Source organism: Mobula birostris, chromosome 4 (genome assembly GCF_030028105.1).
Source record: "Mobula birostris isolate sMobBir1 chromosome 4, sMobBir1.hap1, whole genome shotgun sequence".
Taxonomy (NCBI): Eukaryota; Metazoa; Chordata; class Chondrichthyes; order Myliobatiformes; family Myliobatidae; genus Mobula; species Mobula birostris.
Genome location: NC_092373.1, coordinates 20,715,432 through 20,731,982, shown reverse-complemented (window position 1 = coordinate 20,731,982; position 16,551 = coordinate 20,715,432). Strand labels below are relative to the sequence as shown.

Genomic DNA, 16,551 nt, shown 5'->3' with positions numbered 1-16,551 from the left:
TCGTGGGCCGATGGGCCTATACGCTGCTGTTATTTTCCATGGTCTAACAAATGCAGAAAGGTTGAAGATGCAAAGTGCTAATAATTTGCAATCAAACTGCTAAGGTGCTGGAACAAAGGTGTTAAAATTGAAACCTATTTCTGATGGAACGGAAGGGAAGGGTATGTCACATCCGGAGTTTCTCCGGTCAGTGGACGATTTCCCTCCATGCCTCTCTGACGTAGTGGGGAACCACGTACGAGGCAAGTTACAGCAGTGGTCAGCCATTGCCTTCTGCCGGGTGAGTTTCCAAAGAGATCACCAGCTCGTAACCCAGCACGGATGGAAAGCATGCAGGGGAGCCGGCTGGAGTTGGATTCGAACTCCGGACCTTTTGTCCCGAAGTCTGGTGCTGATACCTCTACGCTACCGTCTCTGATGCGTTCAGTTTTATTACATAAATTTAGGGATTAACACTGATTATATGAAGTTTGTAGATTTAATAACTAAGCAATGATAGGGTAGTAACTAATTTGATCATATAATAATTTTGCGTGCATCGTCTGGATACCCTTATATATGAGGGAAAAATGAGCTCAAATTAACAGGACAGATATGCAACAAAGACAGTGTCTTGTGCAGAAGGGAACCAAGACCTCTCTACCATGTCCCAGTGATTGATATTTTTGGTCTGAAAGATGCTTTTAAATGTTTGGCAACCTTCTGCTGTGATAAGCAAAGCTGTTGGCCATCTAATTTTCAATAAGAAGACTATTTAATACATTTTTCCATATCAGTGTGTAATATATCACTGCCTTCTGGGGTGTGTGTCTGTCTGCGTATGGGTTTGGAGAAGGGCAATTGTCTGCTGAAATCCAGGTGGCTCTGGCTGTGACTACACAAGGCCAACTGACTATTGTTTTCTGCTTTGGTCTAGGAGACTTGGAACCAAATGGTTCTCCGGGGAGGAAGGAGAGGCAAATGCTCAGCCTGTTCTGTTTCTTTTCGTTGCCGCACACAGGCTACCTGTACTCTGTTGGCAATATGGTGCAGGAGCTCTCCACCTACAGTTACCCAGAGAAGGCGAAGCAGGCAATGCTGAGTTCCCAGCTCTTGCACGTCATCACCAGGTATGACAAGGACCATTCTGGCATCTGAGCTCAAGGATGTGGCCCTGCACTGTGCTCTGTATGTTTTGAGGTGCAATGATATATGGAGAGACTTGTTTTCACGAAACACCTCCTGCATCCCTTTTGGGACATCTCGAAGAGTCCTTTTTAAATATAGCCGTGTGATGTAGAAAATAGGATGGGAAATAGAGGTAGAGCAGGCATTCCCAACTTCGGGTCCACGGACCCCTCTGTTAATGGTAAGGCTCTGTGACCAAAAAAAACATTAGGAACTCCTAAGGTAGAAAAGTCTGATAGATTTCAGTCTTACGACAAGGTAAACTGTTTTGATGTTGATTTGAGGTGCCTGTATGGTACTGTATGCTGTGATAAATCTCTCCCATGCTCTTCCTTGGATACTTTACCTGACGGTGCTGAGAAGTTGAAGTGAATGTATTTAAATCTTACATCTGTACCAGGTGAGATCTTCGGTGATGTGTATACTGAGGAACTTGAAACTACTCACCCTCTCAACTGCAGTCCTATTAATGCAGATCAGGGTGAGCCTGTCTCCATCCCTCCTGTAATCCACAATCAGTTTTTTGGACATTGAGGGAGAGATTGGCACCTCTGTGTCAGGGTGTTAACCTCTCCTCTGTGGGCTGTCTTGTCACCACTCGAAATAAGGCCAATCTACGTCGTGTCATCTGCAAATTTGATCGGATTGGAGCTGTGTGTGGCAACACAGTCGTGGGTCATCTCTGTTCATAATAGCTCAGACCTGCACTGGTCTAGCAGTATGGGATCTTTCATTAAGCTCTGTAATAAACTTGAACACTGACCTTCTACCACAGTGGTGAGTGTGTTTAAACCTCTGAAGAGATGACTAGGCACTGATAGAAGTAATGCAGATCATACAGTTTTATTGAGAGATACAGCAATAGTAACAGCCCCTTCTGGCCCAATGAGCTCGCACTGCCCAATTACCCCCTTATGTCCAGTTAACCTACTAACCCACACACCTTTGTAATGTTGGAGCAGAGGAGATTTACAAGGATGTTGCCTGGATTGGAGGATGTACCTTTTGAGAATGGGTTGAGTGAACTTGGCCTTTTTTCCTTGGAGCGACAGAGGATGAGAGGTGACCTGATAGAGATGTATAAGATGATGTGAGGCATTGATCGTGTGGAGAGTCAGAGGCTTTTTCCCAGGGCTGAAATGGCTAGCACGGGGGGCATACTTTTAAGGTGCTTGGAAGTATGTATAGAGGGGATGGCAGGGGTAAGTTTTTCACACAAAGTGGTGGGTGTGTGGAATGCACTGCTGGCAACAGTGGTGGAGGCGGATACAATGGGGACTTTTAAGAGACTCTTAGGTAGGTACATGGAGCTTAGAAAGATAGAGGGCTATGCAGTAGGAAAATTCTAGAGAGTTTCTAGAACAGATTACATGGTCGGTACAACATTGTGGGCCAAAGGGCCTGTAATGTGCTGTAGATTTCTATGTTGTATGTATGAAACCGGAGCACCAAGAGGAAACCTACACTGTCATGGGAATTTTTGTGTAAAGTAACCAGTGAAATGATCCATTAGCTTACATTCCTTGCATGTTTTGCTTTGAGCTGCAGTTAAAATTAGACTTCAAAACCACTCCCACGGTTCATTAGTTCACTTTAATATCAATCAGCTGACATGAGTGTTTAAGTTGCAGTGTTAGAATCCACCAGTTTATAGACGTTGGTGAATGGAGTTCTATAAAATGCTTGCAATCACCATGGAACAATGCTTTCATTCAGTACACAGCACATGAAGTAGGAACATGGTTGGTTCACATGGTTCTTCAGGGCTGCTCTACCATTTCGTAATTCCACGTTTCCAACCCAATTCCACATCCTTTAATTCCTTTTAAAGCTGGATGTTTTTTTGGTTTCTGCCTTGAATACACAGAGCAGGCACCTACAGTCCTCTAGATAATGCTGAACAAGAAAGACTTTGCTTCCTGAATACTTTTGGGGCGTATCTTGTGGATTTTGGGCTATTATTCAAGAAAATTCCATAGTGATTTTCATATCGTGCACCATTTTTTTTAAAATCGCCTGTATTTGTTTTTTCAATTCATAATTCAAGTCAGAATAACTGATGCTATGATGAAGGAAGGCATTTTTGTTGGTCCACAAATCGACAGGTCATTAATGACAGGTAATTCAAAGAACTTCCAGTGGGACTGGAGAAAATTGCATGGAAAGCGTTCCAGGATGTTGTTGAAAATTTTCTTGGCAACTACCGAGCACCAAACTACATGCCGCTGGTTGACAGCATGCTTCAAGCATACAAAACCATTAAGTGCAACATGTCCCTACAGACTCGTTTTCTGCATTCCCATTTAGACTTCTTCCCTGCAAATCCTGTCACTGTCAGTGATGAGTATGGTGAAAGATGCCACCAGGACATTGCAGTCATGGAGAAACAGTATCAGGGTGACTGGAATCCATCAGTGCTGGCTGATTATTGTTGGACACTTAAGTGAGAAGCCTCAGGCACTGAGTACAAATGTAAATCATCAACAAAACACTTCTAGCTTAGTTAAACTACTGCAAAGTGCCAGCACCGTTATTCAGTGAAAGTAATTATATTCAATAAAAGTTAATTCCCTGTTTCTCCAAATTTCTACGTGATGCAAGTAGCCTGGAATTGTATTTGTGTTCCGCTTCAAGTGGTCTATCATAAACAAAAAAAAATATATAAATTCTGAGGAAGCAACACTACCAAAAAAATACTTGTCCAGTGTAATAAACCATCCTAATCAATGAAGTATATCTTCCTCATTGCATGGAATGGATCCTTCTGCTCAATGTGTACTTGCCAGCCATCAGCTACCCATCTGTTCTCTGACTTTAAATGGCTTCTCCTCCATATCCTGACACTTTCTCCCTTGTTCTGGATTACCCAGCCTCAATAGCAGTGTTTGTCATCTGGGAGCTACCAGACAACAGAAGCTGGAATCAGCGTAAAAGACCCTGGTGGAGACCCAGTGCGGAGTTAGAATTTTTGGAGGGAAATGAATATATTTTAGCCCAGATGAAGGATCTGGACCCGAGAGGTAAACTGTCCTTTTCCATCCATAGATGCTTCCTTGCAGCATCTTGTATTGCATTTGTCAGCAAATCTGCCAAGCACTCTACAAATGTTCTCCATAAGAATGTGATCCCAATATAGAAAATAGAATCCTATGCTACTTTTTATTCATGGGATAGCACTTGTTCAAGGAAACAATGCAGTTGGTTGAGTGGTGTCACAGCAACAACCTTACACTCAATGTCAGTGTTCTGAAGAATTGATAGAGGACTTCAGGAAGGTGAAGTCTAGGGAACACACACCAGACCTCATTGAGGGATCAGAAGTGGAAAGTGTGAGCATCTAAAAGACCCATCCTAGGTTCAATATATTGACACAATTACAAAGAAGGCTATATTTCGTCAGGAGTCTGAGCAGAATTGGTGTGTTACCAAAGGCACTCACAAATTTCTATAGGTGTACCCTGGGGAGCATTCTAACTGGTTACATCAGTGTCTGGTATGGAGGGGCCACTGCACAGGATCAGAAAAAGCCACAGAAAGTTGTAAACTCAGCCAGCTCCATCGTGAACGCTAGTCTCCCCAGCATCCAGGACACCTTCAAAAGGTGATGCTTCAAAAAGTCAGCATTCATCATTAAGGACCTTCATCACCCAGTGCAAACCCTCTTCTCATTGTTACCATCAAGAAGGAAGTAAAGCAGCCTGAAGACACTCATACTCGATGTTTCAGGAACAGTTTGTTCCCCTCTGCCATCAGATATCCAAATGGACCATGATCACATAAACACTCCCTCACTTTTTTCCTTTCTTTTGCATGACCAGTAATTTTTTAATGTACACTTATTGTAATTTATAGTTATTATATATTGCAATATACTGCTGCCATAAAACAGCAAATTTCACAACATACACCAGTGATACTATGCCTGATTCTGTTTCTACAGGAAATATGTGATAGCGCTGGGGGGATGCAGATGAACTATGTACCTTCAACGTTGGTTATTTGACCTACTTAGTGGACCAATCAGTTGGAGAGTTAGAGGATCCTTGTATTGCTTTCATTCTGACCTTTATTCATTCAAAGTTCAAAGTAAATGTATTATCGAAGTACATATATGTCACCATATACAACTCTGAGATTCATTTTCTTGCAGACATACTCGGTAAATCCATGAAAGAATAATAACTATAATAGAATCAATGAAAGACCCCACCAAATGCTATTGGAGCCTCAATCCCACTGCACTTGAAACAGCTGTGGTGCATGTGAAAGAATCATCCACCCTCTCGTGGACCATACATTCATTGAGAAGGTTTAGAAAGAGCTGTTGTGGTCCTTGTCAACGTTTCTGCTCAGCAGACGTGTAAATTTGGTCTCTGATCCACAGGTTGCCACCAGGGATGTGCACCATGGCAAACGTCGACCTCTGTTGGAAGATTATCAAGATACACTTTGATCTGCCTGTTCTTCCAATGTGAGCAGATGTTTAGAAGTGTGTGCTGTTAACTGACCCTTTCCAAGTTGCAGAAGTACTTGCTGAGGATTGCAGTACAGCTCAGTGTAGCCAAGGCTCTGTGAGGAAAGACTGCAGACTAGGGTCCCACTGCATTTGGACACAGGGGTTGGGTCCTCTCAAACAAGGGTGATGTGATTGTGTAGAAGTTAACATAACACTAATACAGTGCCGGCAAACTGGCCTCAATTCCACCGTTGTCCGTAAGGGGTTTGTACGTTCTCCCTGTGACAGTGTGGGGTTCCTTCAAGTGCTTTGGTTTCCTGCCACATTCCAAATACATACAGGTTAGTAAGTTATTTGGTCACATTGGTATAATTGGATGGTGCAGGCCTGTTACGTGGTGTACCTCTAAGTATTTTTTTAAATCTCTGCATTATTTAAGCAATAAATGTGAATGGCAATGTTGATTGTAAGGAAATGTGTTGATGTTACGACGAATGTAAAAAAACATGGCTGTATTTAATGTGTATATGTTGTGATTAAAATATGTTTTATAATGAGAAAGTTTCTGATAAGGAAAAAAATCGAAAAGTATTGCAATGGCCTACTTGAATCCTTTTTGGTATTGCCTGCAGAGAGGAGGTGGAAGAGCTCAAGCATGGTGCTAGGCAAATAACCACTTCCTCAATGTCAACAAGGCCAAGGAGGTTGTTCTTGACTTCAGGAGCACACATACCACTCACATCAGTGGCAGAGCAGTAGAAACTACGGGTATCTTCAAACTTTTGGGCGTTCACATCTCACGCATTTTCTCATTGTCCCGGAACACATTCTACACAATCAGGAAAGCTCACCAACACCACTACTTTCTGAGGGGGCTGAAGAGAGCTGGACTATGCACATCTATGTTCGTGTCTTTCTACAGACACGCAGCAGAGAGCATCCCAAAGTGCTGCATCACTGCATGGTGTGGAAACTGCACTGTGGCAAAAGGAGGCTGTATAAAACTGCACAACACATCACTGGCACCAGTCTACCTGCCATCAAAGACATATGTACAGAATTGTGCTGCAAAATGGCTGGTAAAATCATGAAGGATGCCATCCACCCTGCTCATGGACTGGCCCCAGTTCAATCAGTAGGGAGGCTAAGTTGCATCCAAGCCTAGACCACCAGACTCAAAAATTGTCAACGTGGAGCAGAGAGCGAGTTTGATAAATCTGGCGGAAGCAAAGGATGTTGGGAATGATGAGGGTGGAGTGCTGCAGGAGGGGTGTGGGACAAGCAGCAGAGGAGTGCAAGGGGCGAGGGGTAGCATAGGTGCAGTCACACCCAGCCCTGAGACACTAGGCAAAGCTACTTGATTCCAGACAGTTGGTTTATTGATCAATACAGAATGTCTCTGAGGCTTCCTCTCCCTGCCCCTTTCCCATTCTCACTTCACAATAGAGACCCATATCAGAATCAAGTTTACCGTTTCTTATTTGTTATGAAATTTGTTTTTATTTTGCGGCAGCGATACAGTGCAGTAAGTAAAATTACCTTATATCCTAGCTATATACTGTATGTGTGCCTAAGACTTTTGCAAGAGTACTGTACATACAATCAATCTATGTATATAAGCTATTTTGTGTATTTATTGTATTTTTATTATTGTGTTCTTGTTACGTGAATGAAGGTATTAGAGAAAATTACTGGTAGATACGAAGCAGCTTCTTTATTCGACAAAACAAGGTACAGCAGGCATGATAGGAAGACCTTTTTCGGGGCAAGGTCTTGCTGGCCCAACATGGGGCTTGATATTTTATGTGCCAAACATCGAAGTTCACTCCATATTTACAATGTATGGACAATGCTTTCTTTGAAACTACATACAGCCTTCACACCTCCTGATTCACATCCACGCCACACATATCCAAATGAATTTGGCTGGACTGGGATTAACAGCCTTTAGGCATCCATTGTTCAGAGCTCCACGCCAAATTAAATGCACATTTTCAGATATGAAGACTATTAGCCAAAGTCAATTGTTAAATATATATGTTGTAAACCCAAAAGTTACTCTAACATTCTTTATCTTATTGTGTTTATTTTGAGCTGCATTGGAGCTGGAGTGACAACTATTTCATTCTCCTTTACACTTGTGCACTGGAAATAGCCTTAAGCAATCTTGAGATGAGTATAGTCTGTAATGGAAGAACCAAGACTAATTAATGTACAAAATAGTGAATATTCTTTTTCCTGGAGCAATGCTGTGAGTTTTATAATATAATTAAGCTTTCACACACTGGGAAACAGGAAATGAGATAATCCTGTAACGAAAGCTATTCTGCTCAGTAATATATTCTGTTTCATCACTTTGCTATCGTGCTTTACTTTGCCAGAATGGCCATCAGCCTACTGCAGACACATTTGTGACCAGTGGTAATAGAACACAGGACATAGACAGTACGGCCCAGGGACAGTCCCTTCAGCCCAAAATGTTGTGCTGAACCAGCTAAAAAGCAAATCAAAAACACCTAAACTCGAATCCCTCCTACTTACACCATGTCCTCACGTTCATGTGCCGATATAAACATCTCTTAAAAGCCTCCACTGTATTTGCCTCTACCACCATACCGGGTAGTGCATTCCAGGCATCCACCACAGCCTGACTAAAATATTTACCCCTCACATCCCCTTGAGCTCTCCCCCTCTCCCCTTCAATACATGCCCTCTGGTGTTAGATATTTCAACCTTGGGAAACAGATACTCTCTGTCCACTCTATCTATGCCTCACATAATCTTATAAACTTCTATCAGATCTCACCTCAGCCTCTGGTGCTTCAGGGAAAACAGCCCAAGTTTATCCAATTTCTCACAATGGCCCTTTCCCCCTAAACCAGACAGTGTCCTGGTGAACTTCTTCTGCATCCTCTCCGAAGCCTCAACATCCTTCATATACTGGGGCGAGCAGAACTGTACGCAATACTCCAGATGTGGCCTAGCCAGAGTTTTATAAAGTTTTATAATGGGCTTGAATATCTTGTATGACACCCGCGCAGAGCTCGCAGCCTCAGTGGAACCATGTTCACTGATGACTCTTAACATGATAATTATTCCTGACTAATACATTTTCCTCGTTCATTGACAGGAATCACTTGCTGTGTTACAGTGTCAGATGCAGTGCAGTAGCTGCTCGAGATATTGATCCAGAAATTGACACTAATGACAAGGTACTTATTTAGCTAGTAATAATATAGCAGTGATCTTTCGTTCTCTATAATTGCTTTTAAGTTTCCCTTTAACACAATGTCAATTAAATCAATGTTATTGATTGAGGGTAAATTGTTGACTTGGGATACTCTATGAAATTAATTCCCTCTTATTAGAAACTGCCACAGGATCTTCTGAGATCTGGAATGAGTAGAGAAGGAATTACTTTTAACAGTTGTTTTAAAGATTAGCTTTATTTATCACGTGTACATGAAAGCCTGCAGTGAAATGCATTTAATTTTGATTCTCATTCCAATGTGTCGACATGCGGCCTCCTCTTGAGCCAAGGTGCGGCCAACCTCAGGATGCAGTAGCAACACCCTACGTTCTCTTTGAGTACAGTACCCTCCATCCTGATGGGATGATAATGATTTCAAACCCCCCTCCACCCCCCCCCATCCTCTATTCCCCACTCTGACTTTCACTTCTCTCACCTACCTATTACTTCCCCCTGGGTCCCCTCCTCCTCCCCTTTCTCCAATGGCACACTCTTCTCTCCTATCAGATTCTTTCTACTCCAGCCCTTGACCTTTCCCACACACTTGGCTTCGCCTATCACCCTCCAGTTAGCCTATTCCCTCCCACCCCCACCTTTTAACGGGCATCTTGTCCTTGCCTTCTCAGACCTGATGAAGGGTCTTGGCCGGAAATGTCGACTGTTTACTCCTTTCCATAGATGCTGCCTGACCAGCTGAGCATTTTGCGTGTGTGTGCGCGCGTGTGTGTGTGTGTTGCAATGAAATGCATTGTTTTCATCAATGACTGACACAATCCAAGGATGTAGAGAGTGCAGCCTGCAAGTACCGGCATACTTCCAGCTCAATATAGCATGCCCATAACTTACTAACCCACATGTCTTTGCAATGTGGGGGAAAGTAGAGCCCCTGGAGGAAACCCACATGACCAGGGAGCAAACATGCAAACTCCTCAGAGAAAGCAGTGAGATTTCAACCCCGATTTTACAGCTGGTGCTGTAGAGTATTGCTCCTTATGCTACCATGAAATAGGCATCAAGGGTGACGGGCCTCTGTAATTCTCCATCCCAGGGATTGTGCAGGCTGGATTATTAAGTGTATTCACAGCTGATTTTTGGACTACAGGGAATCGAGAGCTGGAAAGTGAAATGACACTAACAATTGTATCAGCCACGTGCTCAAGTGGGCTCTTTGGTTTTCCCGTCCTACCTGTTATGCTCTAACATGGGAGCATCCGCAATCAGTGCTTAACTGCTAGAATTCAGTCTTAATCCTTTATTTCACAGACTGGAATGTAATCCTTTGGGCTGAACAGGTGAACCCTTACCCTTTAGAATATCCTCAAAGATGATTTTCAGAAGTAAGCTTGGAGCAGTGGTGGTGGTTGGCAGAGAATGCTTTACTGTTAAATGTCTCACCATTGTGTATGGACACATCATGTAAATGTCGTTATTTTCCCTCCTGTTTTTTTTTAAATTTAGGCCTGTCCACCATTCTTCCTGCCCGTGTCTGCCCTGCGTATGCAACTCTTTATCGGGTTGAGAGCTGTGTGCCATTCCAGGAACCACCTAATACTGCTGTCCAAAGCAGAATTCAACGCACAAAACAGACAGAATGAATCCAGTAAAGGATCGTGAGTAATTTTGCTTCAGCCTGTCACTCCATAGCATTTGGGCATAATGGCTTTCCCTGATGAATCAATCCCAAAGGGCAGCTTGCAAATCAGAAAGAAAATCTAAATGAAGCCCGATAACCGAGTTCATTATTGGATCCAAATTGATCGTTTTACCTCCCTTGTAACAAGGAATATTTAACGACATTTTACTACAGATGTATCCACATGATTATCAGGCCCAAGTCCCTAGGTACCAAAACCAATGTGCGTAATAGTGTTGAGGATGTCTCTGATCTACAGTACTGTGCAAATGTTTCAGGCACATATATATATATATACTGTAGCTAGGGTGCAGTACTGTATTTGTCAATGTGGGGCAGAGAGCAAGTTTGTAAACGTGGCGGGAGCAAAGGATGTTGGGAATGGTGAGGGTGGAGTGCCACAGGAGGGGTGTGGGACAGGTGGCAGAGGAGGAGTGTCAGGAGTGGTGTGTGGTGCGGTTATAGAGACACGCAGACCTGAGACACCAGGCAAGGTTATTTGATTCCAAACAGTTACAGAATGTCTCTCTGGTGCTTCCTGCTCCCTCCTTTCTTCTTACCCCTTTTCTCAATCATGATTCCCCTCTCCCTGCCCTCCTTCCCACTCGGTCCACATTAGAGACCCACATCAGAATCAGGTTTATCATCACCCACGTATGTCATGAAATCTGTTGTTTTTTTTTGCAGCAGTGCCCTGCAATACATAAAATTACTTCAGTATCATGCCAAAGTCTTAGGCACCCTAGCTATATATGTGTGCCTAAGACTTTTGCACAGTAGGGTACATGTGGGTATCTATGTTGACGCTATGTTAGATTTTCTCGATAACTCTGAAAGGCTACCGAGTACTTGCACTGTGCCTAACATTAATGATTTATTGTTAATTAATGTTAATAATCCTTTGAGGCATCATTTATTTAAAAATGGCAATGTGAACACAATGCAGTACCACACAATCGAGCCATGGTGCCTCAGTATTTAAATTACAAGACTAATAATCCAGAGGTCAGGACAAGTCATTTACAGTAAATAACAAAGTTATGCAATAATTTGGAGAACTCAGTTTCAATCCCGCCCTGAGAGCTGTGCAATTTAAATCTAGTTGATCTAATGAAACAATCATGTAAAAAAAAATCAATCAGGTTTACTGATGTCTTCCTGAATAGGAGAACTGCCTTCCTTTCTCAGTCTGTAACCCCAGGCGTTCCAAAGTGTTGAATCGTGAAACCCCTTTGTAAAAATGGTTTCAGAGATGACAGTACTATCAGGGCTAAGCAGCTGATCTTGTTTTTGTCTCCTAGTTTAAGAGCAATGAATGGTCCGTGTGCCAGTGTTGCTCAGATGCTGAGAGAAGAATAAATGAGATATTGTAGCAATGGTTGAGGTACACTTCTGCGGACTGGCAGCTTCTCACGTGCATTAGGGAACAATTATTGATGGTAACTGCTTGGTCTACAAGCTAGCATCATCAATATAACCCAGTTAGCAGTCGTTTCCCAGCCATGACACACAACAATTCTAAACAGGAGAAAGTCTGCAGATGCTGGACATCCAAAGCAACACATACAAAATGCTGGAGGAACTCAGCAGGCCAGGCAGCATCCATGGAAATGAATAAACAGTTGATGTTTCGGGCCGAGACTCTTCTTCAGGACTGAGAAGGGAGGGGGAAGATGCCAGAATAAAAGGTTAGGGGGAGGGGAAAGAGGCTAGCTGGAAGGCGATAGGTGAAGCCAGGTGGGTGGGAAAGGTCAAGGCTGGAGAAGAAGGAATCTGATAGGAAAGGAGAGTGGGCCAAGGGAGAAAAGGGAAGAAGGAGGAGACCCAGGGAGAAGTAATAGGCAGGTGAGAATGAGGAATAGATAAAAAGGGGGGTGGGGTATTTTTTTTGCTGGAAGTAGAAATTGATGTAGGATATGTAGATGGTATGTAAGGTGTTGCTTTTCTGCTCTGAGGGTGGCCTCATTTTAGCACGAGGAGGCCATAGACTGATATGTCGGAACAGGAATGAGAAAAGGAATTAAAATGTTTGGCCACTGGGAAGTCCTGCTTGTGGCAGATGGTGGGGAGGTGCTGGATGAAGTGGTTGCTCAACTGACTGTAGGTCTGGTCTCACCCAGTGTAGCGAGGCCACATCAGATGACACCAGGACTTTGGTTCCAGCCTGAAAGGTCGACGGTACATTTTTCCATAGATGCTGCCTGGCCTGCTGAGCTCATGCAGCATTTTGTGTGTGTTGCTCGGCTGGATGCCTGAGGGAAGCTGGGTGGGTGGGGTGGGGAGGCAGTGAGGGTGGTGGGAGGTAAAAATATGTTTAGTGGTAGGATCCTTTTGGAGATGGTGGAAGTTGTGGAGGGTAATGTGTTGATTGCAGAGACTGCTGGGGTGGAAGGTAAGGACAACAGGGACTCTATCACTATTACAACGGGAAGATGGGTTGAGCGCGGATATACGGGAAACGGAGGAGTTGCAGGTGAGGGCAGCATCAATAGTAGAGGAAGGCTTCCCCCTCCCTTCCTGTCTCCTGTTCTGCTTTCTGCCTTTCACCTAATGGTTCCCATTTTCACTTCCTCATCAGAATCCAGCATAGGTAGTCCTTAAACATTCTCGACTACTTCCTTCCAGCAGCTCTCTCCAACCTTAACCCTCCCCTCCCCTCACCCCGCCTTGCTCCATCTGCCTCCATCTATCACCCCCACCCCCCCCCCCCCAGCCTCTGCTTCCCATCTTCACCTCAACCCCTGGAACAACCTGCCCGTCATTTTTCACCCCTCGTCAATCCACCAATTAGCTTGGGTTCCTATCCCACCAGTTCTCCCCTCCCCCCCCCCCACACATTTTATACTAACTGTCTCCCCTCACCACTCCTGATCTCAACACGTAAGTGCATTCCAAACTATCCGTTGCTTTCTCCTCACCAACCCATTCTCACCCCCACCCCACGATACAGCTTGACCTGCTGAGATTCTCCAGCAAACTATGCTGCTGAAGTTGCTACAGCTGCAGCCGGTCCAGTTACAAGCCATGGGGCTTGCCTAATTCAGCTAAGGCAGCAAATTAGCAAATAAGAGCTGAGCAGATTTTTTTCTTTTTCTTTGCAGACTCCAAAGATCCAGGACTCTGAATAATACGCCACCAGTTATTAAGGAATGTGGCTGGAATTTATACTGCTTGCAGGTGATTCCAACAGTTCAGCTGTGCAAAGAGATGGTGAGTGGCTAACCTTTCCAGCTGGTGTTGAGTTGAAAGGAAGTCCCGGAGCCCGAGGACCCACACCTCGGGGTACATCAACAGCTGCTTCCCCACTGCAACCAGATTCTTGAAATTACCTCAAAAATGCTAACCTTCTCTCTGTCTCCCTTCCTCCCTCTCTCTGTCTCCCTTCCTCCCTCTCTCTGTCTCCCCCCTCCCTCTCTCTGTCTCCCCCCTCCCTCTCTCTGTCTCCCCCTCCCTCTCTCTGTCTCCCCCCCGCTCTCTGTCTCCCTCCCTCTCTGTGTCTGTCTGTCCGTCTCTCTCTCTCCTCTCTCGCCCTTTCCCTCCCTCTCTCCCTTTCCCTCCCTCTCTCCCTTTCCCTCCCTCTCTCCCTCTCCCTCCCTCTCTCCCTCTCCCTCCCTCTCTCCCTCTCCCTCCCTCTCTCCCTCTCCCTCCCTCCCTCTCTCTGTCTCCCCCCTCTCTCTGTCTCCCCCCTCTCTCTGTCTCCCCCTCTCTCTGTCTCCCCCCCTCTCTCTGTCTCCCCCCCTCTCTCTGTCTCCCCCTCCCTCTCTGTCTCCCCCCCTCTGTCTGTCTCCCCCCTGCTCTCTGTGTCGCTCCCTCTCTCTGTCTCCCTCCCTCTCTGTGTCTGTCTGTCTGTCTCTCTCCTCTCTGTCTCTCTCCTCTCTGTCTCTCTCCTCTCTGTCTCTCTCCTCTCTGTCTCTCTCCTCTCTGTCTCCCTCCTCTGTCTCCCTCCCTTTCTCCCTTTCCCTCCCTCCCTCCCTCTCTTCATTTCTCTCCCTCCCTCCCGTTCTCCGTCCCACCCCCACTCTCCATCCTACCCCCCCACTCTCCGTCCCACTCCCCTTGTCCCTGTCTCTCTGGCTACCTCCCTGCCCCCCCCTCTCTCTCCCTGTCTCCCTCACTCTCTCCACCTCCCTCCCTCCTTCCCGTTCTCCGTCCCACCCCCCACTCTCCATCCTACCCCCCAACTCTCCGTCCCACTCCCCTTGTCCCTGTCTCTCTGGCTACCTCTCTGCCCCCCTCTCTCTCTCCCTGTCTCCCTCCCTCTCTCCGCCTCTCTCCCTCCTTCCCGTTCTCCGTCCCACCCCCCACTCTCCATCCTTCCCCCCCACTCTCCGTCCCACTCCCCTTGTCCCTGTCTCTCTGGCTACCTCCCTGCCTCTCTCTCTCCCTGTCTCCTCCATGACATCAGGGTAAAATGTTTATTTGCGCACTCGCAACTTGCTGTGAGATTAATGAATTTTATGTTAATTTGTGTATGTTAGTTGCTGTGCTGCGATTGCAGAACGGTAAGTTATTGGTGGCGTTTATACCCTGTGTTTGCCAATGATAAACTTGGGCACTGTTCTCTGGCCCTCCTGTAGGTGGAGTACAGCTTGAAGTACAAGACCTGCAGTCCACAGAGTTACGTCCACTTGCTGAGTGAAGCACACCTCATGCTAAAGGCTGCTCTCCTGGATCCCGACCTCGGCCAGTGTGACAGCCCCGAGCTACTCTCCGCTTTCCGAGAGAACTGCATCCAGTTGGGAGACTGTTTCAGTCAGTATGTGCTGTCACTTCTTTACTGGGTCCTCGTTACCGTAAAATATTGAAACGCAGGGTTGTCGGGGCCATGTATCCTCACAAGATAAGACTCCATTTGGCCCATCAGATCTTTCCTGGCTCAAGAGTGAACCCGCTCCCCCACTACTTTCTTGCTCCCACACTCCCGTCAAGTTCTGCTACTTGGGGCAGTTTAGCACAGCCTTTAAACTGACCCACCGCGTCTTTGGGGTGTGGGAAGAGACTGAAGCACCCAGAGGAGGCCCACACAGTCACAGAGCGTGCATGCAGACTCCACGCAGGCCGCACCACAGGGCAGTGGCCGAACCCCTATCACTGGAGGTGTGGGGCAGTGTCTCCGCTGGCTGCACCAACCTTGCAGTCCGACCACGTTAACACGAGATCATCTGACACCTGCAAATGTCTCTACATCTGGTTTGTAGCGGTCCATACTTGGAGCACTGTGTACAATCCTGGAGCCTAAAAGAATACGGCACACTGCTGCTTTGAAGACCACAGGAACTGTGTAGTGAGATGAGATTACGTATATCTGACTTGAATCTCCAGAAACACTGGATGACAGAAACTAAATTCATTAAATAATTTTGATGAATATTCATAGAGTCATAGAAAACTACAGCATAGAAACATGCCCTTTGGCTCATCTGGTCCATGCCGAACCATTTAAACTGCCTACCCCCATTGATCTGTACCGGGACCATAACCCTCCATATACCTCCCATCCATTTACCTATCCAAACTTCTTTTAAGCATTGAAATCGAGCTCCCATGCACCACTTATGCTGGCAGCTCATTCCACATTCTCACAACTCTCTAAGTGAAGAAATTTCCCCTCATGTTCCCCTTAAACATTTCACTTTTCACCTTTCACCCTCAACTGTGAACTCCAGTAGTAGCCCCACCCAACCTCAGTGGCAAAAGCCTGCTTGTATTTACCCTACCTGTACTCCTCATAATGTTGTATGCCTCCGTCAAAATTGCTGTCAGTCTTCTACAGTCCAAGGAATAAAGTCCTAGCCTATTCAACCTTTCCTTATAACCCAGGCCCTCCAGACCCGGCAACATCCTTGTAAGTGAGGGTAGAGTGATGGGGTGGGTGGTGACCAGGACTGGGCAAAACACACAAGAGTCAAATTGGAAGCCCTTCATGGATAGGGAAGTGATAGAGTGTGTCTCTGTCAGAGAAAGCTGTATCATCGTGACTTTGTTTAAAAGAAAAGTTGACAGGCTGTTGGAAGGGGACTTAACTGGATAATTCCTTCAGTTATT

General features: G+C 45.4%; 1 protein-coding gene across 1 annotated transcript in view; it reads left to right on the top strand.

Moving 5' to 3' along the window:
• Window positions 1-16,551, top strand: part of hps3 (HPS3 biogenesis of lysosomal organelles complex 2 subunit 1) — a 74,760-nt gene that overhangs the window by 20,205 nt on the left and 38,004 nt on the right. The window contains 5 exon segments of the mRNA XM_072254992.1: window positions 917-1,109; window positions 8,754-8,835; window positions 10,332-10,483; window positions 13,608-13,716; window positions 15,084-15,262. Coding sequence (XP_072111093.1) covers window positions 917-1,109; window positions 8,754-8,835; window positions 10,332-10,483; window positions 13,608-13,716; window positions 15,084-15,262 — 715 coding nt within the window.